This window comes from Pelmatolapia mariae, linkage group LG23 (genome assembly GCF_036321145.2).
Source record: "Pelmatolapia mariae isolate MD_Pm_ZW linkage group LG23, Pm_UMD_F_2, whole genome shotgun sequence".
Lineage (NCBI taxonomy): Eukaryota > Metazoa > Chordata > Actinopteri > Cichliformes > Cichlidae > Pelmatolapia > Pelmatolapia mariae.
Genome location: NC_086246.1, coordinates 50,732,398 through 50,757,408, shown reverse-complemented (window position 1 = coordinate 50,757,408; position 25,011 = coordinate 50,732,398). Strand labels below are relative to the sequence as shown.

At 43.8% G+C, this 25,011-nt stretch overlaps 3 protein-coding genes across 6 annotated transcripts in view; 1 reads left to right on the top strand and 2 right to left on the bottom strand.

The window, feature by feature from the left end:
• obscna (obscurin, cytoskeletal calmodulin and titin-interacting RhoGEF a) overlaps positions 1-1,840 on the top strand; it is a 42,461-nt gene extending 40,621 nt beyond the window's left edge. Inside the window, 5 exon segments of the mRNA XM_063467728.1 lie at positions 235-458; positions 562-576; positions 801-897; positions 1,078-1,227; positions 1,299-1,840. Of these exon segments, the coding sequence (XP_063323798.1) occupies positions 235-458; positions 562-576; positions 801-897; positions 1,078-1,227; positions 1,299-1,482 (670 nt within the window). The 3' untranslated portion in view covers positions 1,483-1,840.
• A 62-nt stretch (positions 1,841-1,902) lies between these two features.
• guk1b (guanylate kinase 1b) lies at positions 1,903-7,572 on the bottom strand. 2 transcript variants are annotated; one of them, XM_063466033.1, is made up of 9 exons: positions 7,442-7,572; positions 5,815-5,930; positions 5,636-5,677; positions 5,199-5,324; positions 4,211-4,307; positions 3,022-3,160; positions 2,747-2,831; positions 2,585-2,670; positions 1,903-2,487 (listed from the first exon to the last, which is right to left on the bottom strand). In XM_063466033.1, exons 2-9 carry the CDS (start codon positions 5,924-5,926, stop codon positions 2,455-2,457), a joined length of 720 nt encoding a protein of 239 aa, XP_063322103.1. In that variant the 5' UTR covers positions 5,927-5,930; positions 7,442-7,572; the 3' UTR covers positions 1,903-2,454. The 2 variants fall into 2 exon arrangements, with proteins under 2 accessions (XP_063322103.1, XP_063322104.1); XM_063466034.1 differs by lacking the exon at positions 5,199-5,324.
• Positions 7,573-8,354: 782 nt separating this feature from the next.
• Positions 8,355-25,011, bottom strand: part of rnf220b (ring finger protein 220b) — a 28,157-nt gene continuing 11,500 nt past the window's right edge. The window contains exons 3-16 of one of the 3 annotated variants that reach the window (XM_063466685.1): positions 18,264-18,390; positions 17,402-17,444; positions 17,213-17,305; positions 16,523-16,565; positions 16,173-16,262; positions 13,342-13,385; positions 12,921-13,002; positions 12,510-12,606; positions 12,285-12,344; positions 12,085-12,152; positions 11,915-11,999; positions 9,861-9,969; positions 9,105-9,179; positions 8,355-9,019 (exon numbers count right to left, since the gene is read on the bottom strand). In XM_063466685.1, the coding sequence (XP_063322755.1) occupies positions 8,948-9,019; positions 9,105-9,179; positions 9,861-9,969; positions 11,915-11,999; positions 12,085-12,152; positions 12,285-12,344; positions 12,510-12,606; positions 12,921-13,002; positions 13,342-13,385; positions 16,173-16,262; positions 16,523-16,565; positions 17,213-17,305; positions 17,402-17,444; positions 18,264-18,390 (1,088 nt within the window). In that variant the 3' untranslated portion in view covers positions 8,355-8,947. The remainder of the gene's footprint in view (positions 9,020-9,104; positions 9,180-9,860; positions 9,970-11,914; positions 12,000-12,084; positions 12,153-12,284; positions 12,345-12,509; positions 12,607-12,920; positions 13,003-13,341; positions 13,386-16,172; positions 16,263-16,522; positions 16,566-17,212; positions 17,306-17,401; positions 17,445-18,263; positions 18,391-25,011) is intronic. The other 2 variants (XM_063466686.1, XM_063466687.1) reach the window with 2 other exon arrangements.

The following is a 25,011-nucleotide window of genomic DNA, read 5'->3' as shown; positions in this document are numbered from 1 at the left end:
CTCGTGTGTCTTTCAGTCTAGCTTCAGGTTAGAACTTGTACACATGAATGGGCTTGAGATGGGAAGTCTAAGAATTTAAATAGACGTTATTAGGCAGAACAAACAGAACTGTATATCAAAATAAAATGTAAAAAAATCAAGCTAAGCTAATATTTCTATGCTAATTCATTTGTTGTGGCACCTCGGGTGCTGATGTCAAGCTTCACCATCACGTCTGTGTTTGCGTCCTCTCAGAGATCTGTACGCAGAGACTCAAGTGGCCGAGGTGCTGGTTCAGATCCTGAGTGCGGTCGACTATCTCCACAGCCGTCGAGTCATCCACCTGGACCTGAAGTCTGACAACATGCTGGTGGACGACTGTAACCACCTGAAGATTGTTGACTTTGGCTCGGCTCAGTCCTTCACACCCGGACAGCCTTTAAACATCGAGCACATCCAGGGCTTTTCTGACAGCAGAGGTAATGATGTATGTGTTTTAATTTAAATTCAGACTAAATGTTGTACGCTACATTCTGATTGGTCTAACATACTAAACCTCTGACTGTCGTGGCCTTCCGACAGACTCCTGCAGCAAAGGTACGCGTTGTTTTACGGAGGACGGATTGATGGATGGAAATAACTCAGCCTAACTCCATCCACCTCAGCTGACCCTAGCTCCCATAGTCTAACAAACCCAAGTCTACTTTCTTATCATTTTATCTATTTCCTTTTGGTCTGAGCCTTTTTCCTAATACAGAAAGATGCATTGCCTGTAAATGTGCCACTCTTTATAAAAATATTCTGTCTGTCTGTTCTCTCAGTGTATATTATCCTTCCTAAAGCTCCGGAAATCCTCGAAGGTCAGGGTGTTGGGCCAGAGACCGACATCTGGGCTGTTGGAGTTTTGTCGTTCATCATGTAAGCAAAGAGGTTTATTCAAATTTGGATTAAATCTCATCATCTGAGAACAATCCCACACGTAGCAGGGCTGTTACGTTCTGATAAATGTGGCTTTGTAGACTTCATAGTGTGAGGAGGCTAAAGACTGACTTCTGTTATAATAAGAATTACTATAATTTTTATCCTTCCCTACGTTAGGCTGAGTGCTGACAGCCCGTTTCATGCAGAGCACAGCTGGGATCACGACAGAAACATCAGGAAAGGGAAGATCCAGTTTGGACGCTGTTACCCGGGTCTGTCTGAGGGAGCCCTGAACTTCATGAAGAGCAGCCTGAACAACAAATCCTGGTGAGTCTTTTCCCAGAGTGTACTTACTCACACGTTAACATTCGTTCTGACATGATAAAAAAACTTTGTAGGGGGAGACCCACTGCAGCCGAGTGTCTCCAGAATCCGTGGCTCCGTGCCCATCGCGCCCCACACAAAGCCCGACACTCCAAAGTGTGCTTCTCCACCGACAAACTTAAAGCTTACCTCAAGCAGAAAGAGGAGAAACGAGATCAGGTGCGCACCAAGCTTCAGGGTCCCTTCTTCTTCCAGTGACGCGACGATGCCAAAGTTACCATCATCTTTCTTAAAGAAGAAAAAACCTGCAGCTGTAACGACGTGTCAGTGCAGCAGTTTGTGCTTCAAGTGTTGCTCTCTGTCTGCCAACCTGGAGCCCGGTTTGATTTTTAAAAGTTGATGCGTCTTAATGAGTTGCTTCTGTGTTCGATTGTGTATGATAGTCTGGGGATTTATTTTGTGCGTATCAGGGATAACATGTGATCACATAAGGCGTGCACGGTGCTGCTGCATGAGCTGTAAAGTTGATCAAAGTGTTGTTTTGCTCCTCTGGCAGACGGACGGACATGCTTGGCTTTGCAGTTCTGTCTCCGTAAAACTTATTTAACGCAGTATTTTATGTGAAACTTTACACGAGTTAGTCGATGAAATCATTATTAAACAACTCGAAGTGCTCAGTCATTGTCCTAAAACTCTTTATTCTGTCTCGTTTCAGTACAACACACGTACATTTCAGCTCTAACACACATTTTAGATTAAATCTACCACAAACAGTGATTTTCAGATGCTCTGTCGTTCATGTGCATGAGTCCATCCTGATAATAGACTCGACTAAGACTGAATTTATTTCTACTTCAGGTAGAAGTCATAGTATCTGAACACTTTCTAGATGTGGAGCTAAAGCAGATCTGCGCCAGCCTGTGAAGACCAAACGTAGCGCTGGATTTGGCGTTTTATTCGCTGAGCCAAATGTCAGAAATCTATGAAGTAGGACTACACACCTAATATCAGCCACTGCTTTCACTAAATCTAACACAAAGGACATGTGAGACACGTCAGTCCAGAGCTCTTCGTTTCCATCTGTGTGTCTGAACTGCAGCTGGACGCAGCTGAGCGTAAGGAAGAGCTTTTCTTATTTCACGTGTTCCAGTGACGATGGAGCTGTTCCAGTCAAAGACACATGAAAGTGTTCCTGTCCACCTGCTGAAAGACTGCCTGATTATTTCCTTATTATGATTTGGCCTCCTGAACTTTTTTAATTTCCTGTGGAGAGAGAGAGAGGTGACAAATACTTCAACCAATCATCTGATGAGTATTTCATAAAGTAAAAGGAGCAAAGAGACTTTATGCTTTTACTTACTTCATCCAGGATTTCTTTTAACTCCTCGTAGGCCTTTTCTAAGTCATCGTTGATGATCACAGCATCAAACACTCCGGGCTCCTTACCTAGAAATGAAATCAAATTGCAATAATTGGCTTTACATTCGGGATCACGTTCCACCGGAAATGATGGGAAACTCACTGAGCTCCATGTCGACGCGTGCCGCTTCCAGACGTTTCTGTAAACTCTCCTCTGATTCCGTCTGCCTGTCCCTCAGACGTTTTTCCTGAGAGAGACGACAGAACGATCACAACAGAGCACCTACCTGTAACTGGGCACTGCTTCTTACTATCAGGTGAAGTCTTGTCACACTTTTAAAGCACACTCAAAGTGCAAATATGAATAAATAATACATCTTAAAAGTGCAAGAAAAGAATCGATATATGCTGTTGATTAATCACAATAAAAGGATTTACCAAAACATCCATAGATGGAGGCTGGATGGAGATGTAGATGGGGTTCAGGTCGGTCTCTTTAATCCGCTTCACCCCCTGGATATCCACGTCCAGGATGCAGATCAGGTTTTTGGCTCGCACGTCTTCCACAGAAGCCTTACTGAACAAACAGGAGTCCTTTTCAAATAAGCCGTGCCATTCACGTGAGCAGAAACATCCAAGCAGGTACTGAATGTAATTTTGTGCTTCTCACATGAAGTGACTGGTAAGAGGATAAGAGGATCGCTGCACTGATCCAAGCTGCTCAGACTCAGTGAGTGAGCGTTATCTTCAGAACAAGAGGAAGAGATTAAATGTGACACAAGGTGCTGAGCCGCAGCGTTGCTCTTTTTGACCTAATGGGGGTTAAAGCTCCATCTGTCACCAGACTATTATATAGCCGCTTGATCCTTGTTACGAAGCCCACAGTGTGACATTTATGTAAGGCTCTGTCTTCATTTCTAATGAATTAAGTTCAGCCTGTATGCGTGACACTGATATCTTATTGTATTTTCAGCAGAAATGCGTTTGGTATGATCAGTCAAACCCTAAATCCTGGGTGTGGAGCTTCAGGCAGAATCACTGGATCACTTTGGAAAATGTAAAGAAGATTTCAGACTTTTAACTGTATTTTCTTCAGTGTTACAACTTTTCCTACTGATAAAGATCTCCCCACTCATACTACGCTCGCATAATTCAATTACAGATTTCTGTAATTTTAGACATTTTCTTCTCCAGTTTAGGCCCAACGAGACGTGCTGACAGATTTCTTTCATTTACTGCAGCTGCATTTCTTTAGCATGTAGTCAAACTCTGACATACTGTTGAAACTGTGGCTCTTTTTCTGACATTAAGATATCTCATTGATTAAACGTGTCGGTAATTCTCTGGCAGAAAGACTGTGTGTGGCTCGTGACGTAAAACGAGTTTCACATCCCTGCAAATGTTTTCTCAGCAAAGTTTGATCAGTTCTGTTTTTAAATAAACTCGGTTCAGTTCAAATGAAATCGCGCGAGATTAGAAGCTGTCGCGTCAGAGCGGTTTGCACCGGACAGTGTTACAGAGAGCGGGTTAACTCAGGGTTAGCCCCCCTCTGAGAATATACATGCAAGTTATAGTGTTCATGAATCTTTTAAAAAGTGCGTGAATTATCTCACAAATATCCATTTACCTTGTTCCATACATGTTGCCAGAAAACTCAGCGTGCTCAATGAACTCTCCTTTGTCGATGCCCTCCTGCATGGCCTCTCTCGTTGTGAAGTGATAGTCTGTGGGGAGCAACGTGTAGAATGAATCGAGCTCTGCGTGGAAAACAATCTATCAAAGCAAAATCAAGCAGGAGCTCACTACAGTGTAGCAAAGCATTCACAGTGTAACAGCCTGTCATAGCTGATCACGCGTGTCTGAGCCTAATTTAAACTGTGCTGTGATTGTCATCCTCTAAGTGCAACATTAGATTGTCCACACCCGACCCACAGGCAAACACGTTACTACGTCGACCGCTAATGGTCACAGTGATGGAAGCAATCATTCGCATGACAACATGAAGGAGTCAGACTGAAGTATCAGTTTGGAGAGAAACACTGTAAAACAACGAGATAATAAGCATGAGAACAGGACGCGGTGGATTTAAACAGGGCAAAGTGCGCTGTGTCAGATATTTCTGCTCATGTTAAAATCCTCATTTATTAAAATGGGACGCAGTTGTGATGGAAACCTGTTCATCACTCAATATTGGATTAAAGGACGTCTGGACCTCGACTAAAGAATGCAATAAAATGGATGCAACATGTTCTAAAATTATTTTAAAAATAACCTTTTGTTCTCCTGCATGTTGCCAATGGTTGGACGCATCTTGCCTATCAGGAAAAAGAGGAAATGGGATCACTAGTGTGGATCTAAAGACGTGTGGGAGTGGAAATGGGAATCACTGCTGAGGCATCACAGGGGGCTATTTTCAAAAGCTTTTTACTCCAAAGTGTAAACTGTCTCGTCTTCCTGAGGTCATTGTACTTTTTAAAAAATATATATATTTACATTATTTTCAATTTTTTGACCAGTTCCTATTAATCCAATGACAACGTGCCAGGATGATGAAAGTAACCCCCATCCATCTGCGGTAAAAAATACACTGTGATCAGGAATCACACTGAGATCACCTTCATCTGTGGTTTCTGATTCATTTGGACACGAAAATGAGGCTGACATTTCTATGTCCTCAGAGGATAAGACGGCTGCTACGGGCAGTAAAGTAGCCCCCAGAAGCATGGGGAGCTTGTTCAGTCCTATGGAGAAAACAAAAAAGGCACAGAGAGAGCTTTATCCCCAAACCAAGGGAGCCTCACAGGGTGGCAAACCAGTCCTGCAGTTCACTTGGGAGTAAGAAGTGCTGTGGGTGTGGAGTGGAGTGGGTGGGGGGAGGCTAGGAAACAAAATGAAAAGGAGCTTGTTTGTCAGATTCTCCACTTTTATCCACTTTTATCTCAGCTCTACAAGCTTAAATCCAGATGCAGGGCTGATGTTTTGTGATTCATGTGATCCTAACACAATGTGAAAGCACTAAACATGAGCCGGCTTTCATTCATAAGTGTTGTACCTTTGCCATCTTCTTCTCCTGGTCGAGGGTTTCTCGTTGTGTCTGCGGGGAAAGAATTGCAAAAACATCAGTCTCAACTTTACAGCCGTTACTGGCAGGTGCAGAATTAGGCTGCTGCTTCCACCTCAGACAGGACGTTTTGCAAAGGAAGCCGAACATCAGTTGGCACAAAAACGTACGTGAGACGCTGAATCCAAAGACTCCTTCGTGCTCCTTCATCAGCCTCTTCAACAGAGTGCTCTTCCCTGCTCCAGAGGGGCCACTCAGCACCACGGGCCTCGGTCCCGACATCGTTCTAAGAGCCACGGACGGACGCAGATGGGGGAAGAGGGATCGATTAGAATTAGAGATTTGTACAGCCCAACAAAGTGTTCAAACCACACATTTCACAGGCGGTGAGCTATGGTGTCTTTCAGGTGCTTTACCTTAATAATCTCCCTTTTTCCTGTGAATTGCTGCTCCTGGCAAAGATCTCAGCTATCCTGTTTGCTTGTCTTAGGTGCCGTAAGGCTAAATCTTTTGATCCAAGCTTCTCTACACACCGTGGGGTTAAAAGCAGGCTGTTCCTCGTATCACTGCTGTTGCAATCTAAGAATTAATTGACACTCGGAAATTTCTGTGTCCTTAATTAAAGCATCAAAATGCGTCCATGTCCTAATTGCTGACTGGTTAGGCAGCCAGAGGCCTTGAGGTTAACACTAAGGATGCCTGTTAATGAAGCCATGAGGGGTCAGTCAGCTGGGATAATTGGATCTGAGCCAGGTGGCGCTCAAGGTCCAGGACAGGTGAGTCATTTACCTAAAGACCGGATGAATCCCCGTTAACAGAATTACCTAATAACACAAAAATCTTCCCCAGCAGCACGTTTACTCGGGCACCTTGACTGAATTTATCAGTTCGAGCACTCTTTCATTGGCACACCTGTTACAGCTGACTGCTGATGGGAACACTCATCTATGGTTACATAGTTACTTCTGAGGTAACTGCATCTAATGTTGGAGAGAACACATGAGCAGTAAGGATAATCCACGGTCTGTTTATCACTATTAACACTGTTAGTTTTCATCATTTAATTTCCTGAAAAGATAACAACAGCTTATCTATTATCGTTTATTAACATTTTAACTCTGCACCTTTCCTTCCTAATTCAAAGAGCAGACACTGAATTTGTCCCAGTCACTTTTTCTTGGTGGACCACAGACTGTTTGACACATTTTCACTTTTTCACTCTATATTCATATAACAGAGCTGTTTTCTAATAAATGTGTCTGTATGTGCATGTAGGTATATGTATATATGTATATGTATGTGTGTTTGTGTATATGTGTGTGTGTTTGTATGTATGGGTGTATCCGTATGTGCGCATGTGTATGTATAACTTGTGCACATCTTTCTTGTGTAAATGCCTGTGTTATTCTTTAGATCAGGGGTGCCCAATCCCAGTCCTCGAGAGCTACCGTCCTGCAGCTTTTAGATGGATCCTTGTTCCGACACACCTGAATCAAATGAATGGCTTGTTATCAGGCATTTGCCAAACTTGATGGCATGCTGAAGAGGCAATCAAACCATTTGATTCAGCTGTGTTGGAGTAGGGATGCATCTAAAAGCTGCAGGACAGTAGCTCTCGAGGACTGGGATTGGGCACCCCTGCTTTAGATACTTACGTTATTGTGTATTACGCACAACGGAGAGATGCCAAACTGTGTTTCATTGTTCTTGTAACAGTGACAATAAAGAGCTATTCTATTCTATTCTATTCTATTCTAATGTTTTACTCTCGTTTTCTTCGAGTTTTATTGACCTTACCTTTTGTCAGAGCGTCTCTGTGTGTGTCGTCTGTGTCGGAGGGACGTGGAGTAACAGATGATTCTGCAGCCGGGCTTCTTAATGTGTGTGTGTGTGTGTGTGTGTGTGTGTGTCACACCGACTCACCAAAGCACCTGACTGTCAGTCTGGATTATCACCACCTCCCTTCAGCTCACTAACCAATCACGTCGGGGCATGCTGACTTGTTTTGAGCACTCGAGAAAAACACTCTGCCGTCTAAGTCTAACATAAATGTTTCATTTTTATTAGAATCTGATCAAATGACATTTACCTGACTGGCGTACATTCAGTTTATACTAGGCATATTTTTCTTGATGATTAATTATTTGAATAAATAAACGTTTGATTTGATATAAAATTATTGCTTCGTGTTTGTTGAGGATGAAGAATCTTTGTTTCTGAGTGTGCCGGGTCCTTCTTGGTCCTGTGTGTGTACTGCATGCACACTTTGTTTCACAACCCCGCTCACTTCAACACGTGTGCATTAATTTTTGCCCGTAGATGTCAGTCCATCGGCAGAAACTGGACTCACTCTGCCGTCTCTTGTTCCACTCTACGACGGAGGCGCATTGCTCTTTTACGTCTCTCTGTGTGATGTGGCTGAACCTAAGTGGCCTTGCAGTAAAGGCTCAGAATAGCAGGCTTTAGAGTCTTTCAACTCCAGATGAGCTGCGATGGGCTCTGCCTGGCTAATCCCGCAGCGACCCACTTCTTAAAGGGCGCACACACGTCCCAGAGCCATCATAAGGCTGTCAACAAACGCCAACACAGGAATGCTTGCCGCCCATTCACGCCTACGGTCCACACCTGCGGCAGGTGCAGCAGATACTCTTTAGGTGTTCACAGTTAAAAGATTTCAGGAAACAACCGCCTTTAGACACAGATTTTATTTTAGTAATGTTGATAAAATTAGATTTGAGTGATCCTATACAAAGAAATACGCCAATAACAAAGACAAAACAAGTCCCCATGTGGTGATTATTACTGTAAATGTTTCCAACCTACAAGAGCTAAACAAAGAATAAGTGATCTAAGCAAAGACAAACTCTGTACAGTAAATACAGTCTGCTAGTCAACATCCTATACACACACCACTGCAAACATACATACACAACATTATGTACATGTGCTTTGCGATTCAGTTCAATCATCTTTCCATAAAACAGAAACAAAAGATTTTTTTTTAAAAATCGATAAATAGTCTCGAAGCATTTTTTTTCTCAGTGCCTGAGCTCTCAGATGGTTTTAGATGTTTCTTCTGATCTGCTGGACGATGCAGTAGAAACACGGATATTGTACAGGTCAGAGGTCGCACTCAGTTAGTTAGTAGCTGTTAGGAGAACAACGATGGTAAGACCGAAAAGGAGTGAGAAGGAGGAAAAGGAAGAGGGATGGGAGAGGGGAAAGGTGGGCTTGCATGACAGGCCAGCTGCCTAACAAGTCCAAGCCTGATTGGTCAAAACAGAAGAAATCCCTGAAAGTGAGTCACAGGTAAACTCGCCTCAGGTCTCCAGGTGAGGTGATGGTGTTGCACTGAGGACACAACTTCTTTGCTCCCTTTGAAAAAGAACGATGAGACTTTTATTACAGACTTTTACTTCGTTCTGGATGTTTTGCATCATTTTTATGTTCAGCTTTTTACCAGCGTTCGAAGCCAACACTCCTCACAGTGAACATGCCAGCACTGGATGGAGGTGAGCGGTGTTGTGTAGGTGTCCTGCACACAGAAACAGGCAAAATACAGGTGAGCAACGTTTACCTGCAGTGCGACAAAGCTGCCACTAGGTGTCCACATGTAACTACAATCAGAGCTTTGCGAGGAAGCGACTTTTGAATCGTTTGTTGGGATTATTTCTCATTTATCCCACTGTGAGATTTTACTTTGTAACAGATTTTTTTTTTCAAATTTAAATCACAACAAAATATTTAACTTAGAAATAAGACAGCCATGCAAAAAAACTGTTCATTACTAATTAATTATATATTTCCAATAATTAATCACTTACATTTTTACATGTAAAATAATAGAAAAAAATAAATTCTCACAGACTGGGGTCGACTTTGAAGAGCAGTGTGTGGTGCATTTGGGCTAAATAAATATTTGAGTGAATAATTGTTCAGTGTTTTGATTCTTTCCGTGTGAAATAAGTCAGTATTTAAAGGAATAAATATCGCAGAGCTTTATCAGATGCAAACTGTAATATTTGTCGTGTGTATCAAACAGTATTAAGGTTATCTGCAGTACAGTCTGACGATCTGATCATACGAGGAGTCGCAGACAAAAACATTTTCCATAAAAATATTACTGTATTAATTATGTTAATGAAGAAACAAACATACACCAACAGTTTGAAATTGTGCTCTTTTCTCTTTTGCTTTAATTTGCCTTCACACTCACCATGCAGATGAGACATTTAAACCTGTCTCCTTTAGACAGCTGTTTCTCCAAGTCCCGTATCCGAGCCTTAAGTGCATCTAATGTTGTCAGCGTGGAGTCCTCCGAGAGCCTGCGCACACACACACACACGCACGCACGCACGCATGCACGCACACACACACACACACACACACACACACACACACGCACGCACGCATGCACACACACACACACACACACACACACAGGAGGACGAGAGAGGGAGGACACACGAGTTAGGCAGACACTGGAGAGTCATTTATAAATCGAAGACAGATTAAATTATTCGCTGGCCAACATGGACACTGAGCATGAAATTTAGCAGCAATCACATTGCCTGCATTGGCTGTCTCATTTATCATGGGCAGCGGGGCGGGGGTTAGGTGTCAGCGTCCTCACAGAAATAGACATACACGCGCACAATTACAGGATAGACTCTATGTGCAAACATACTGTACAGCCAAACAGATGGGATGCAATGCATTCAGCGCGATGAAACGTGTGTACACGCCTGCATCACCTGCTAAGACCCTGACTGATGACATCATCACACTGATATAGTATGGTATTATGTGCTGGTTAGAGCAGGCAGTCCGAACAGGTATGGCATAAATACAGAGGATCAGGATACAGAGGAATGGCTTCCTCTGGTTGGCTGATGGATGTTTGCCTGCATGTCACCAAGTGCATGCTGGGATAAGCAACAGCTGGATCAACCTACCTCCATGACTGAACAGTCAAACTTTAATTTGAAGAGGCACAACTTTGGACATGGCTGCTGACCATGTTTCCTCTCATGTCTCCAGAGTTACTGGTGTTGTGCCAAAAAGTGATCGTCTGCCAAAAGTGATTTCCGGTATTTGCCAAAAACTGATTGCTCGTATTTAAACTGCTATAAGTAACTTGTTGGGCTATAATATGTGAAACATATGTGAAATGCATCCCTCATGGATGACATAAAGTCATCTGGAGCCACAAACAACATTTGTGTAACAAGCTAGAAGGTGCAATCAGCTTTTGGCAGTGACTTTTATATAACCTTTATTTATGCAGTTAAAAAAATCTCATTAACATTAAAAATGTCTTTTGTAAGAGTAAGTTGGCCAAGAGGACAGCAGCAAATATTAAAATAGTTCTGTAAAAATATTTTAAGTGGGGATAAAGGAGCGGATTGGTTATAATGTAAAGTACAATAACACAGAGTTGTAAAGATACTTGAAAAACAGATAATTTTTTAATTCTATATATAACCCCTTTGTAAACGCTGTTCACCGAAGTCTATTTACCAACATACGTAAAGATATTACACAGAAAAAATACACAGAAACATTGGAAATCAGTTTTTAGCACAACACCAAAAATCCATCAAATACTCAACACGGATTATTTTACTTTGACTGAAAGTCAGTTCATGGGCTCGTTGGCAGCTTGAACAAAATGTGTCAAACTTGCTAAAAACAAACCATTAATTAATTGAACCATTTATGAAATTTGGGTTTAACAAATGTTGGTACAGAGTGCAGGGAAGCATTAGCCCGCAGCAGGGAAAAAACTATTTACCTTTAACCTCTAAAACATCGTTTTTTATTCATGTTTATCGAACCTTCTGACATTTTTTAACCCTATAAAACCTGAACCATGAAATAACTGCACACTGATGATGTGGAAGCCTGATAAACTCACAGAAATGCTTTCTACTGTATATGACAGAGTGGGCATTAAAGGGTTAACGACATAATGGATTAAAAGCCAAATACTCTTTGTTTACTTCTTTTTCCAGTTAAATTTTTCATTAAAATTTGTTTATATGGCGTCAAATCACAACAACAGTCGCTTCAATGTGCTTTATGTTGGAAGGTGAAAACCCAACAATCACACCTTTCTATGAATAAGCACTTGGCGACAGCGGGAAGGACAAACTCCCTGGGCTGCGACCGGCTTTAACAGTCTCTCAGTTTGTGTATAAATCTTTTAAATGTTAAACTGCAGCATATCAGGAGGGAACACTTCAGCTGTAACAGATCTAACAAACTCACATCTCTATCTCAGCGTTTTTGCAGGTTTGAGTGAGACCGGCTGCACTGCCATCCTGTTTCTCTCCACCGCTTGTAGACGGACTTCCTGGATACACAAATGAATGAGCAGATTACAGTTACATCCATAGTTTTAGGAACTGTGCTCAGCTGCCTCATTATTCCTAACTCACCATCATTTGACCATTTATTAAAGTCCAAGTTTACTCTGGATTCAGGCGGCACGCTGCTGCTGTTGCTGCTGAAAACAAACCAAAGTATATTTACCATCTGAAAGCATTTGAAACTGAAACAGCTTTGAAATGAATTTAGTTCATATTTATCTAATATGTAAATGAATACTGAGTGATCGTCACACATCACGGACACGTACTTCACTGCCGTCTCTTTGGAGCTTTCTCCCGAACAGGGAATCACATCTGTGTCTGTGTATCTGCAGGCAAAGTCAGGAGAAAAATACAACAAAGTGTGCGAGGAAGTACTTTCTCCATATACGCGTATATGCGCGTATATCCCAGTCCCCCCACTTTACTGTAAACGCATCAAAACATTAACATGTTGTTTTGTGTGCACGCTGGCGTTCTCTACAAAAGGATACTGTGCCCTGCCGTACTCCAGAGTGTCATCTCCGTCTACGTCCAGGTCTGCATCGCTGTCTCGACACTCCTTAGAGGTGGTGCTCACCAACATTGCACCTGGTGACACAGATTCAAATGGGAATCATTGTTAACAGCCACGTTAGTGATGAAAACAATGCGACGTTGCCCATGTATCTGCCGCGCTGCGACTGCGCCTGTCAGTCAGTTTCCAGGTCAGAGCTGCCTTCTCACGCCAAAGAAGCTGTTACTTGAAAGCCAACCTTCCAGGCATCCTGCTCCGCCGTAATCTGGACTGAAAAGTTCAGCGCTTTTTCAGCTGCCACTCAGTCACATTATTCACCCTCCACTGAACAAGATCACACACATGGGTACCTCGATGGCGCACACACACACACACACATTTTACTTACCTTTAAAGCCTATAGATGCCATCTGTATCCTTCTCCTCTCATTCCAGTCGTCCTCCAATGCCAACAAGTCTGCCGACCCCTCCTGAAAACAACGCCGCGCACACACATGTACACACAAAGACACGTGCATAAACACACACATCGGGTCCACGTGTTCTCTGTCTGGACGAACACGCCCATATGCCTCCTATAGCCTCGAGCTACATATCTGCCTCACAGCCGTGAACCGGCGCTCGCGGTGCTTTCACATGGATACACAGCGAGCTGACAGTGATCCGTGTGCCACATGAACAAAGCCAGGCAACAACGTCTCGGGGTTCAAGGTCAGCGTGTCACACGTTACATATATTCATCTCTGATTACAACACAAATGTCAGGGAAACAAATACTTGCATCTGTTTCTTGTGCTTGGAGAGCATACCTGTGCGTCCTCTGGTTTTCTCCTCTTCAGCTTTCCGATCCTGACTGAACACAAAAGAGACAAAAGAAATATTGTTAATAAGATAAGATACCTTTATTAGTCCCACAAGGGGAAATTTCATGATGATGAAATAATGGTTAAAGGGGACAAGGCATTAGTTTCTTGTGATTCCTTTGAGACCTTTAGGGTTTAAATCAGGCAACACCATCAAACAAGTCGCATCGATTTTTAGTAACAGTATTGAATTATGTGTAATGAATAACTGGGATATAACTTATTTGTTCCTATACACAAAAACGTACGAGTTTGAGTCGCTATTCCATTTTAAGAAGCCGAGCTGACTTTTGGGTTTGTTCTAAACTGTGATAGGAGGTCACCAAGCTGCGTGAAGAAGACTAATACGACCACTGGTCATTTAAACAGGTTCACACTGAGCCCAGAGCAAAAGAAAGAGAAGCACAAATATCCAGTGGGAATTTTCTTTTTGTTGGTGAGATTTCTTAATATTTACAGCTCTATATATTATCTCTATATTATTATATTTTTATTTAAATAAAAGATAAAAATACTGATAAATAACGGGATAAATTATGCAAAGACTACACTGTGAGTCAGCAGCTAAAAGTAGTGCATGAATGGTTAAAGCTCCCAACGTCCTGCACTCAATATTTCACATGCAAACATTGAAAACAGCAAATAGTGGTGGAAGAGGTACCGACAGCTTTTACTTCAGTAGTAATACCACAGTGTGGTAGTATTACAAGTAAAAGTTCTGCATTCACATGTTTTAGTTTTGGTTAATAAATCCAGTGAAAGCGTTCATTATCAGTGATGCACTAATATTTACATAACTTTAATGTTGCAGGTGATAAATATGGGGCTAAGTTTTCTTTTCCTTTCAATATTAGAGCGTCACCTTTAGAAATTATGTGTCATGTATTGAATTTAATCTTAAAGGAACAAAAAGTCATTATTGTTGATATGGTTCAGACTCAAGGATCGCCTGTGTAGACAGAGGAAACGCTCAAACGTGCCTCTAAAATCTAAATTCACCTGCTTGAGGAAACCGTCTCATTCACTGGTTCCACCAAGTCCACTTCTAATAACTTCCAACATTTAAAAGGTCGGAGATACGGATGCAACATTGAAAACTACTGAGTTCTGTTTCTGTGTGAGCTCACTCCACAAAATGTACAAGCTGGCCACATTTATGCACGAGGCCCTTAAAGCAGAGACAGGCAGATGCTTCGCATGGACAGAAGCTGCAGTACGGGATTCAAAGCGGCCCTCCCGTCCCCGTGCTGTCATCCCACCGTCCTCCCCCGCTTTCCTCTCTAAAAATATGAAAGTTAACATGGCAGAACACCAACTGAACCTCCTCTTCAACCGTGCCCTGACTGACTGCAGATTGCAAAAGGGGACATTAAGTTTTAAGGCCCTCTAATTCCCTGCTGGATGACAGTGGCCCCCGAGGGGAACGCACGGAGAGCTGGTGGCTGTGACCCGAGTGCCGCAATCCCAGCAAACATAATGAGGGTTAAAGAGACGGTCATAGATGAGGAGGAGCTCATCAAACAACGAAGACAGAGGAAGAGAGAGAGGGAGAGAGAGAGGTTGATTAATCAACAGAGGACCCCCCTCCTCCTTCGACTCTCTTCTTTTTCCTCCCTGACGTGTATTTAGAAGCTCATTATGCTGTCCGGTTATAAGGCCCAGTAAAGGCTAACAGACCTCGACAGTAGTGGCAGTTTGAAGAGTCAGCTAAGAGCTGCAGAGTCTCAGCGGGAATAATAACGGGAGCAGGAAGTCTGTGGCGTCAGCCGCCGCCGCGACGCTGCGCAGGTTTCTGTATTAGTGCAGAAATGCTGTCAGACTACTTTCAAAAATGCTACATGAGCGCTAGCATTTATTCATTTATTTAGAAATGGCTAGAAGCTGTTCAGGGCTGAGTTTCTGTTACAAGCTTCTGTGCTTGGAAAAGAACCAGAAACAATCATTCAATAAACTCGACATCAGCGAAGTCGTGATCTGGTTACTCCAGATCTACAAAACCTTCATTTGTTTCTTTTACCATGACGCACAGTGCAAACGCCATCAACTACCCGCACGCTTCAGTGGGCAGACGGCAGAGAAAATAGTTCCTACATGAAACATTTACACAACACTGTTTGTGGATTTTTGTGTCAGATATCTGAGTACGTGCGTCTCCCTTCCCTCCCGCTCGCCGCAGATGGCCCCGCCCCTCCCTGAGCCTGGTTCTGCCGGAGCTTTCTTCCTGTTAAAAGGGAGTTTTTCCTTCCCACTGTCACCAAAGTGCTTGCTCATAGGGGGTCTTTATCTTACAATGTAAAGCACCCTGAGGCAACAGTTTTTGTGATTTATAATAAAATGAGTGTGTCATTGGGAAACACGTTTTTCAGATTTTTATTCAAAAAAGCAGCTCAGGTGGAATAAATATTAAAGTCTGGTATCGTAAGGATGTATCACGCCTGTGTTTCACATTTTATGAAAAGTTTTTGAGACACTTGAAAAGTCAGTAGTAGCTTAAATAAAGGCTATTTCAGGCTTAGCCACTGCAGGGCCAGGATTACAAGCATGAAAATAATTATATCCATTCAACTAAATAAATCTAATACTGACTGATTAATGAGCTCATGTGTTAGTTGTTATTTTTCAAAGTAAAACCTGTCTGTGGAAAGTGTCAGAGGTGGGTCTTTTATAAAACAGGAAAAAGGAGAAATGAATAAAATAAATGTTTCTTGGTTATGTGTGTGTTGAATCCGGCCTCAGTGACTGTGGGGAAGAAGAAAATGCTTCTCAGTGTTTCTTACCAGCTTGTGCGCAGTCTAGGTGGGCTCCTGCGCTGTGGGGGCGTAATGGGGCAGATTTGACGTAGCACCTGCACCAGCAGAGGTCATCGACTGTTAACATATCAAGAGGTCAAAGTTGAAAGGTTAATAGGTCCTCTGCTCGTGGGGGCGCTAGGCCAGCTGAGATGGTGTGGGAAAAGAGGTGATATCTGAATGACTGGTGAGGGTGGGGACGACGAGTGTGAACAAAATATCTCTTTCATTTTCTCAATTTTACGACGTGACAGTCGCCTGGTCTGGACTCTGAACCACAAACTGAGTGTGCGGCACAGAAACACAACATTCAGTCCACGCCACGTGGATCAACGTACCGTTTAATCTGGTGTGTCTGTTGGCCCGGACGCGGAGAAACGTCTGCAACAGACAGAGGAAGAAAACATCATCTGCACTCATACTAAGAAAAAACTGTCCATAAAAATAGAAGATGCTGTTGGAGGAAGCTGTCACTGAAAAAAGAGACTTAATTGTTTGTGCGTGTAATGTTTGTGCCCTGTGATCTTAACGCTGCCGCTGTGCTTCTCCATGCTTACATCACTGTGTGACATCTTTTGAATGTCTGTCTGCTGCTTTTTGTGAATATGCCGTGTAGAATATATTGTACAATAAGATGAAGCTGTTAGTTCTCGTTCTGAGGGTCGAATGCTGCCTTCGTTCTCACATATATGCACAAGTTGTTCTTTGTCGTCTGTGTTGTGATCACAAGAGATGAGTCTCTCACTTCTAACCCGCCGCAGATGGATACTTGTAAAGGCCCCACAGCATCACGATCAAACAGGCTGAGTATTTCTCATTTAGACATGCGTGCATTTCAACCCAATCCTTAGAAACTAAACCAGCAAAAGGAAAAAAACAACTTTATATTTTTGTGACGTCAGTGGCACAAGGATGCAGCGTTTGACACTCTGGGATGAGACCCTGTTGGATTTTATAAACTGGTAATTGTAAGGGTTTTTTCAATGCCTTACAATATGTTCATTACAATGCACTCTTTAAAATCCTACCTGGTATCGGTCAGAGTGCGCTTCCTCGGCCGGTCGAGGGGGCGAGGTGGGGGAACTTCCCTCTCGCTTGATGTGCAGGGACAGTGAAAGAGACTGGACCCCGAAAAAAGGAAAAGAAAGAATCAAAGTCAAAGGCAGGACGACAGCTACTGACCAACTTCCTGAATGTGGTGAAAACATCACAGCTACCTTTGGCGTCCTTATGAAGTGGTCGTGCTGGACCGGAGTTGCACTGCGGGAAAAAGTAGCATAATAACACAGAAGCTCATATGTTAAACCTGTTTTTACTGTGCATAAATCAACAACACAATGTTCCCAGAAAATCTACAAACACAATATTGTCTTTTAAATGTCATCTGGTAAACAACCTCTGCTCTTATCTTGTCTGAATTTGTATCCGAGTCTGTGTGTAACCTCATTTTACTCCTTCTCACATTGTGTCTGTCACACGGATACTGTAGACACACACACACACACACACACACACACGGTGTCCCCGTGGGCCAAGTTCAATTTGAAACCATTACTGTCCACGGAGCGGTCGTTAAGCAGATTTGGAGTGTAATGCCTTTATTGGAGAAATCATTCTTCTGTTCTAAGCAGCAGGTAATGTGTGTGTGTGTGTGTGTGTGTGTGTGTGTGTGTGTGTGTGTGTGTGTGTGTGTGTGTGTGTGTGTGTGTGTGTGTGTGTGTCTGATCTATGCGTATGTTTTAGACCAAAGCAGCCATTAACAGAACATTATCTGCCTGCTCTATGAGTTGTTGCCTTGAGGCCAGAGGCTATAATATGAAATATGTAGGGAACAATGAGGCGGCTTGTAAACACTGCACACAGGTGACAGAGAAGAAGGGAGCTACCACCTGGGGAAACTGAAGGGGGGGGGGGGCATCTAGAGAGAGGGATCTGTCTACTTTCATTATCACCTTAAAGCTGAAGAGAACAGCAAGAGCAAGAAAATGACAAACAGATAAACGGAGGTAGTGTAAACTTTTTAGACGGTGGTAAGAAGAAAGAGAAGAGCAGAGGATCCTCAGGGAGTGAGCGTGATACCTGATCTGCAGCTGGGCGAGTTTGGCTAACTCCTGCTCCATGTGCTCCTGCAGCTCTCCGGGTCGCAGCACGGCCTTGCAGACTGGACACGCCGGGGTCTGAGCGTCATACAGACCTTTGACTTTGCCTGCAAACGTGAGGTGTTTAACAGTTAGAGGTGCTGATGGAAAAACTGCGTCGTGACAGTCATGAAAACCCTGTTTACTGAGCACAGACTGTTAGACTACCCTCTCAAATACTTAACACTTAAGTTTCAATGGATACAAATTTTATTAGTCGCATAAGAGACATTTCTTCTTTTTTTTAAGAGCATTTAATTTTCCTCCTTCAGAGGGTTTGAGAGGCTGAACAAGAACAAGTTGAATCCACCACTTAATTTATCACATAAAGGATTTTTCTACTTTTGAGTTTCAGTTTTATGATTTTCATTAAATTTGTGTTCTGGGTACTTTATACGTAAGGTGTTGCATAAAGACTATTTATTGCACAGCGACATGTCAGCAAATGCTTTTGTTTCATAACATAAAAGAATAAATATTCATCACAAAAACAGAACACACAATCACAACAGCATGAAGTGATTCATTTATTAAAATCTGCTTAATGATCCAGAAACATCTAAAATATCAGAGGTAAGCAGCAGCTCATTTAAATACACTGTGCACTTTAACTGTCGCACATGTGGCAGATGAAAGTTGAACAGGTGCCTAAAAACAGAATACTCGAGTAAATGTTGGCTACTTGGTTACTTTAGACAGACATTCAGTAGCTGATTGGAGCCCTGTGTGTGTTTCTGTGTGTTTAGTGGACCTGTCTTTACTACAGACAGGCAGCGGTAGTGAGAGTAAAATCAGGTAACACACACACACACACCTTAACACGGTGCTACGGCCCCCTGCTGTCAGTGTGTTGACACCATAGGCTGTCAATAGGAACATTACCCAGGAGGGCCACTCGGCCCATTGGGCCCCACTGATGGATTACTGCCATAAGCAGACAGCTGGGAGCCCGAGCAGCTCCACTATATCAAGATTTTACCTAGTAGATGAGGTGATTTACTCCTGAAAGCCATCAATCATACGGGGAGGGCTCGTAGGCAAGACGCACCTAATTTTCCATCTGGGCACAGCCGAGGGGGAAATGACACCGTGTGGCGATCCCAGTTTGTTTTAGCAAAGAAGGTTACAAACAAGTTTGTGCTGAGTAACTATGGGACTGAACTTCCTTCAGGACCCTGTTATAACACTTTGCCCGGCTCCGAGTCCAAATGACCAGCGATACTCGGGCTTGTCTATCAGCCGTGGTCGTCCCCTGACATCAGTTGAGCTGTGGGACCCCATAATGAGGAAACAAATGGGGCAAAATGGCCTCTAAATAAAACATGGGGTTGAAAATAGAAAGTGGAGTCAGGTGTCCTTGAGAGAGTGACAGCTCCCCCCCACCAAACACACACCCCTGCCTTTTTTGCATCCCCTAGCGGAAGCCTAAATGACTTTTCCCGACACGCATTGAGCGTTCCCGAGCTTTCCGCGCTCTGCCGCCCGGAACATGCAGGCATCAGTAAACAATGAAATCTGTGGGCTGAAATTGAATTTATAACCACATTACCTGCACAGATAACGTCTGTGAATGGCGCCGCGATAAGAGCAATGGGATTTGATTTTCAGGTGTTTTATTGGTCTACTTTTTGGATAAGCCCCCCCCTCATCTTACTACACCCCCCCACCACACCCTACACCTCTGCTCCACACAGACATCAAATTTAATGGTGAGGGAGCGAGAATGTTTGGATGCACAGATGAGTGTGTGCGTGTGTGTGTGTGTGTGTGTGTGTGTGCGTGTGCGTGCGTGCGTGTGTGCGCGTGTGTGTATGTGTGTGTGCGTGTGTGTGTGCGTGTGTGTGTGCGTGCGTGTGTGCGTGCGTGTGTGTGTGCGTGTGTGTGTGCGTGTGTGTGTGTGTGCGTGCGTGTGTGCGTGTGTGTGTGTGTGTGTGTGCTGCGTTCTTGTAAGTGACAGTCGTTGGTTCATGAGCACCTTTTTACACGTCTCCATCCCCCTGCTGCTCTCCGCCCCTGCCCACATAAACCCTGTCAGTATCAGTCAGCCTCAGCTCGTCTTCAGCCTGGGGGGTCCGACACACACAACAGGGGCTGTAAAACCTGCCTGTGGGGCTTGTTAACTGTTCCCTCACTAGGGCAACTGGCTGGGATGGACTGGCCCTCTCTCACTGGACTGTGCTGAGTTTGACTGGCCCATCTCCTAATGGATTCGCTGTCTGCGTGTCTCTGATTGTTTCCTTTTTCTGTCTTTGTGTCTCGCCGCTTCAGGACCTCCTTTCCTGTCTGTCTAGCCTTTGTCCAGCTGCCGTTTTCACCCTTGACTTACAGAGGCCCACTTGAGCTTATCTGGCTGGATTTGTTGCCTTGTTCGTGACAGAACAAAATGCATGGATCAGAGAGGCACGATATTTATTTCTTACTGTTTTGTAGTTTATAGACGTGTACAGCGCAGGAGGAGCATGGACAAACATGCTAAAAACAGTCTCCGGCTCACCCCAGATTTCCCCTCTTTTTGACAACTAACCCAGCCTCATGGCATGCCGCGTCTCTGCCTCCCCACTATTAACAGCAAACGTGCCGTCCACGGCTTGTACGAGGCAGAGTCTGTTGGAGCTCGAGTGTCCCGGGATCAGAATCCTGCTGACAAATCCTCAAAGCATCAAGCCTCCCCCAGGGCCTGTGTAATGGCCGAAGCCAACGCCCATATGACGGCTGCCAGTTCTGCTGATGCAGATGAAGCGGCGATGCCTAACGTGACCTTTAGTGAATGCCACATCGCATCAGGCCTGGATGTCACCCACTGACATTATGCTGGGGCACGAAACGGCTGTTCTGCAGGGGGAGACGTGGTGACGAACGTCCCCCTGGTGACAAACCTGTAGACGTGGCGTAATTCTGATTGACGTGAGCAGGATTGGACGGCTTTGAATGGCAGCGGACGTACGAGCAAGCGTCCAGGGCAGAAACTGAGGCTTTTATTTGATTTGATTTATTTTTTGCACAGCCTGGGTCTGTTTTTCTCTCTGTTCACTGGCGATAGAGTGCTGAGACAACTCACTCCAAATGGCATCATTATCCCAATCATCAAACAATTCTCTAAGCACATCAGAAATCCCTCTATAAAGCTGTAACAAGCACAGGCTCTATATAACCAGTAGGCACGTAGGGATCGGCGGGGGCAGAAAAGTTAACGCTTGGCGGCGAGCGCTGCAGCGGTGGGTTGTGCAGGCAGGTCCTTGGCACACTTTCAGAGGAGACGGAGGGCTATAAAAGCCATTGGCTCCTGCCACACCTGTACCCCTCCCTATCCCGCGGCCTGCTTCCTATTTAAAAGCATCACATGCAGGATATTAGTCAGGGCTTTTTGTGAGGTAGAGCAAACCTCTGAGACAGAGGGAGGGGGAAGGGAAAGTATGCAGGCCGCCGTTTGTTTTTTATTGGGGAAATAATGGCCTATTGAGAGGTTGGGTATTTAATGAGCAACATAATAGGCCCTGTAGTAACACATCTGCTATGAGCAAAGTCATTTCCTCAGCTTTCAAAGGCTGTAGCAGCAGCCTTTGAAACAGCAAGTCCAGTTGCCTTTGACTTAGTGCTTCTGCATATCTGCTTTTTATTAATTGCAGAATCGCTGCAGCGGTAATACCTGCGAGACAAATGTGCTGCTCGGCCTCGTGCTCAATCCTAACCGCATTCGGCGGCTTGGAAGGCACCTACGCTTCCTCTCCTGGCTTGACCTCAGATTTCTCACTGTCCAATCTAATTCCAGCATCCTTCAAAATATCCCTCCTACTCTGCAATCAATTGTGTTTAATGTATTAAAGACACTCGCCACAACCACGGCGACCTTTGGCCCCTGCACAAATCAATGCCTCGTTAGACCGCTAATGATCATTCATTGACTAATAAGATCTGTATCAACCTCTTGTAGCGCATTGATTGGCCTTTGGCCTTTGTAGTGCAATGTGCATAACGTGAACAACAGCAGACAGCAGCTGTAAGTCGCAGAGAGTCAGATGATGAAAAAGCTCCTGGTGGGAATGGACAGCAATCCTGAACCCCAAATAGACTCATTCTGAAGCACCTCAGGCCAAAACCCTTTCCTCCTGCTCTGCAGATCAATGGACATCACCTCTCTGACCACGGGTCAATCAGCGCACAGACTCCCAACTCCCCCGCCTCCCCCTCTCGTTCTTTCTCTCTCTCATCTTCTCCATTAGTCACAATTGTTCCATCAGCTGCGGGTGTGGCCCAGCATATATGTGTCCAATCATCTCATTGATGGAGAGTGGACCGGCTAGCTGTGCTACTGCGTCCCTGTGACCATATTTCCTTTCTCGGGACCTCGGGGCAAAGATCGAACCCTGCCTCCGCTCCGCTCCGACCAATCAATCTGCCCCTCATTGAGATGCATGGCTCAATGATCTTTGATAGTGACTTCCAGATTGGAGCGAGGAAGTGGAAGTCAGGGAGAAACTTACGGCTGTCCTTGGGTATGTGTGAAAATACAGGCTTTATTTCTTAATCAAGACTTGTAAAACAAAATGTAATTAAATCTTGTGGCTTTAGATTAGAAACGTGGGCTCCTCGCTGTTTAGTCTTTACAGACCAGCTTAGTTTACATAACCTGACCCTGAATCTATTTTCAGGACTTCTGGACCAAAAGTCTTTCAAGTCCAACATGAAATATGTTACTGTTTCCAGTTCACAGTGAAAACATCTTCTGATCTGATATAGTAATACACTCAATGCAAAACTTCAGCTGCTGCTGAAACTGACGCAGGCAGCGCGTCTACAAGTGTGCTGTTGTCTATCCTGATACGCTGAAGAAGAAGAAGAAGAAGAAGCACGCCAGTGAGCACGGGGAAAGATGGTGACTACAATCACTGATAACAAAGGCAGTAAAGTCGTGTGCTTTGGACTGTTATCCTAAAACACACGTTGCTGGTTGTTTTAGGGTTTTATTTAAACAGATTTGTGAAATCAGCTGTAGTCCACAGGTCAAGACATTTGCATGTACTTAAATTCCTTTAAGAAGTTCAGGAGACAATCCTTTTTTAACTTTGGTGTCAAACTGGGTGTTTAAAACTGTGTAAAACTGCATTGGTACCGACTACTAAAGTTCCAGCGTGTACATTTGTCCCTGGTTTATGTTTTATGAGTTACGTGATGCGACAAAGGTTCACTTAAAGTTTTGGCAGGAGAAAACTGAGTTTCAGTAAATATTGAGGTTTAGGTGAAGCCGGGGGAGAGTCAGATATAACCCCCCCACCCCCCAGATCTTTTCACACTATAAAAACAGACTTTTTTAAGCTGAGACTTTAATATTTTAATGAGCCATTAATACTTAAATATGTGCAGGAAATTTGCTCAGACTTACTCATGCTATTTTACGCTTTTTTCCTGCATTGCCTCTGAGTTGTTTTAAAGAGCTATGATGTGGTTCTTTGTTCACATGAGGATGGCGCTGACATCAAACGCAGTGTAATTTGGTAACTGAGCGGCCTTTTCTGCATCTGTTTGGGTCACTGGATCAGCCAAACTTCAAATCAGGTCAAACTTTCCTTTGTACATTTTCAAATTGGTCCTGACTTGATGTAACTTCTTTGTATTAGTTACTCTGAACACCTTATTCCTGAAACAACCATTAAAGGGGGAAAAACCCAAACCAGATGCACAGCAATGAAGGTCAGCTTACAAGAAAAGGTAAAAGAGCCACAAAATGTCAACTCTCGACTCTGGCATCCTTTTGCTGAGCGCTGTCTGTCAAAGTCAGTGCCGTCACTTTGGATCAGGAAGCCAGTGACAACGGACAGCGACAGAGCCGTTCACCGGCGGTCTGTCACTCATTCTGATGGCAACAACCTGCACTCACAAGACAGCCTGAAACACACAGATATCCGGCTCTGTCTCACTCTGTCAAAACCTGAAGCTCTCTCAAGACTCTAAAGGCAATCAATCTCCCTCTGCAGTTTTCAAAGTTTAACTTAAATGTATTTTTGCCAGGAGGGAGAAGAGAAATATGACAATTGGATGACAATATCTACGACACAGTGGCCACCACTCTCCTCTAAAGTAAGAGTGAAATAAGCAGGTGTTTGAGCTGGCCTCTGAAAGTCGGGAATCTGGGGAAAACACCAGCAAATTGTCAGAAAAGCCTTCCAGCAGTAGCAAAGGTTTCCTGCACGTTAGAAACTGCAACTCCTCTGATCTGATTAATGCAATATTTTTTTTATGTAGCAAACAATCACGAGGTCATTAATGTTCAATCAATGAATCAATGAGTTCTGCAGTGTTTCTTTAGCACAGCTTTGTGTGTTTATAGGAAAGAGGCAGGATGACAGAAAGACATCGAGACGCTAACAGACACATCACAATCCCTATTAGACTGAAATTAGATTGGCTCCAAAAATACAGATCACTATTACCCAGACCACTGATTAATACACATTAATGCTCGCTCTCCCTCTCTCTCTCCTATTATTCCGTGGCGTCCTCATCACGTCGCTCTCATTTTCATTTCCCTTCTCACTCGTTCTCTCAATTAGTGCTTAATAAGGAGAAAATGAGGGGATTGCTCTGTTGCTTGCAAGTACTCGACTTTTCTAAACAGTCCGAGACAAACACTTTGTGTGTGTGTGTGTGTGTGTAACTCACACTCAGAGTTTAATTAGTGCAGCAGGACTCTG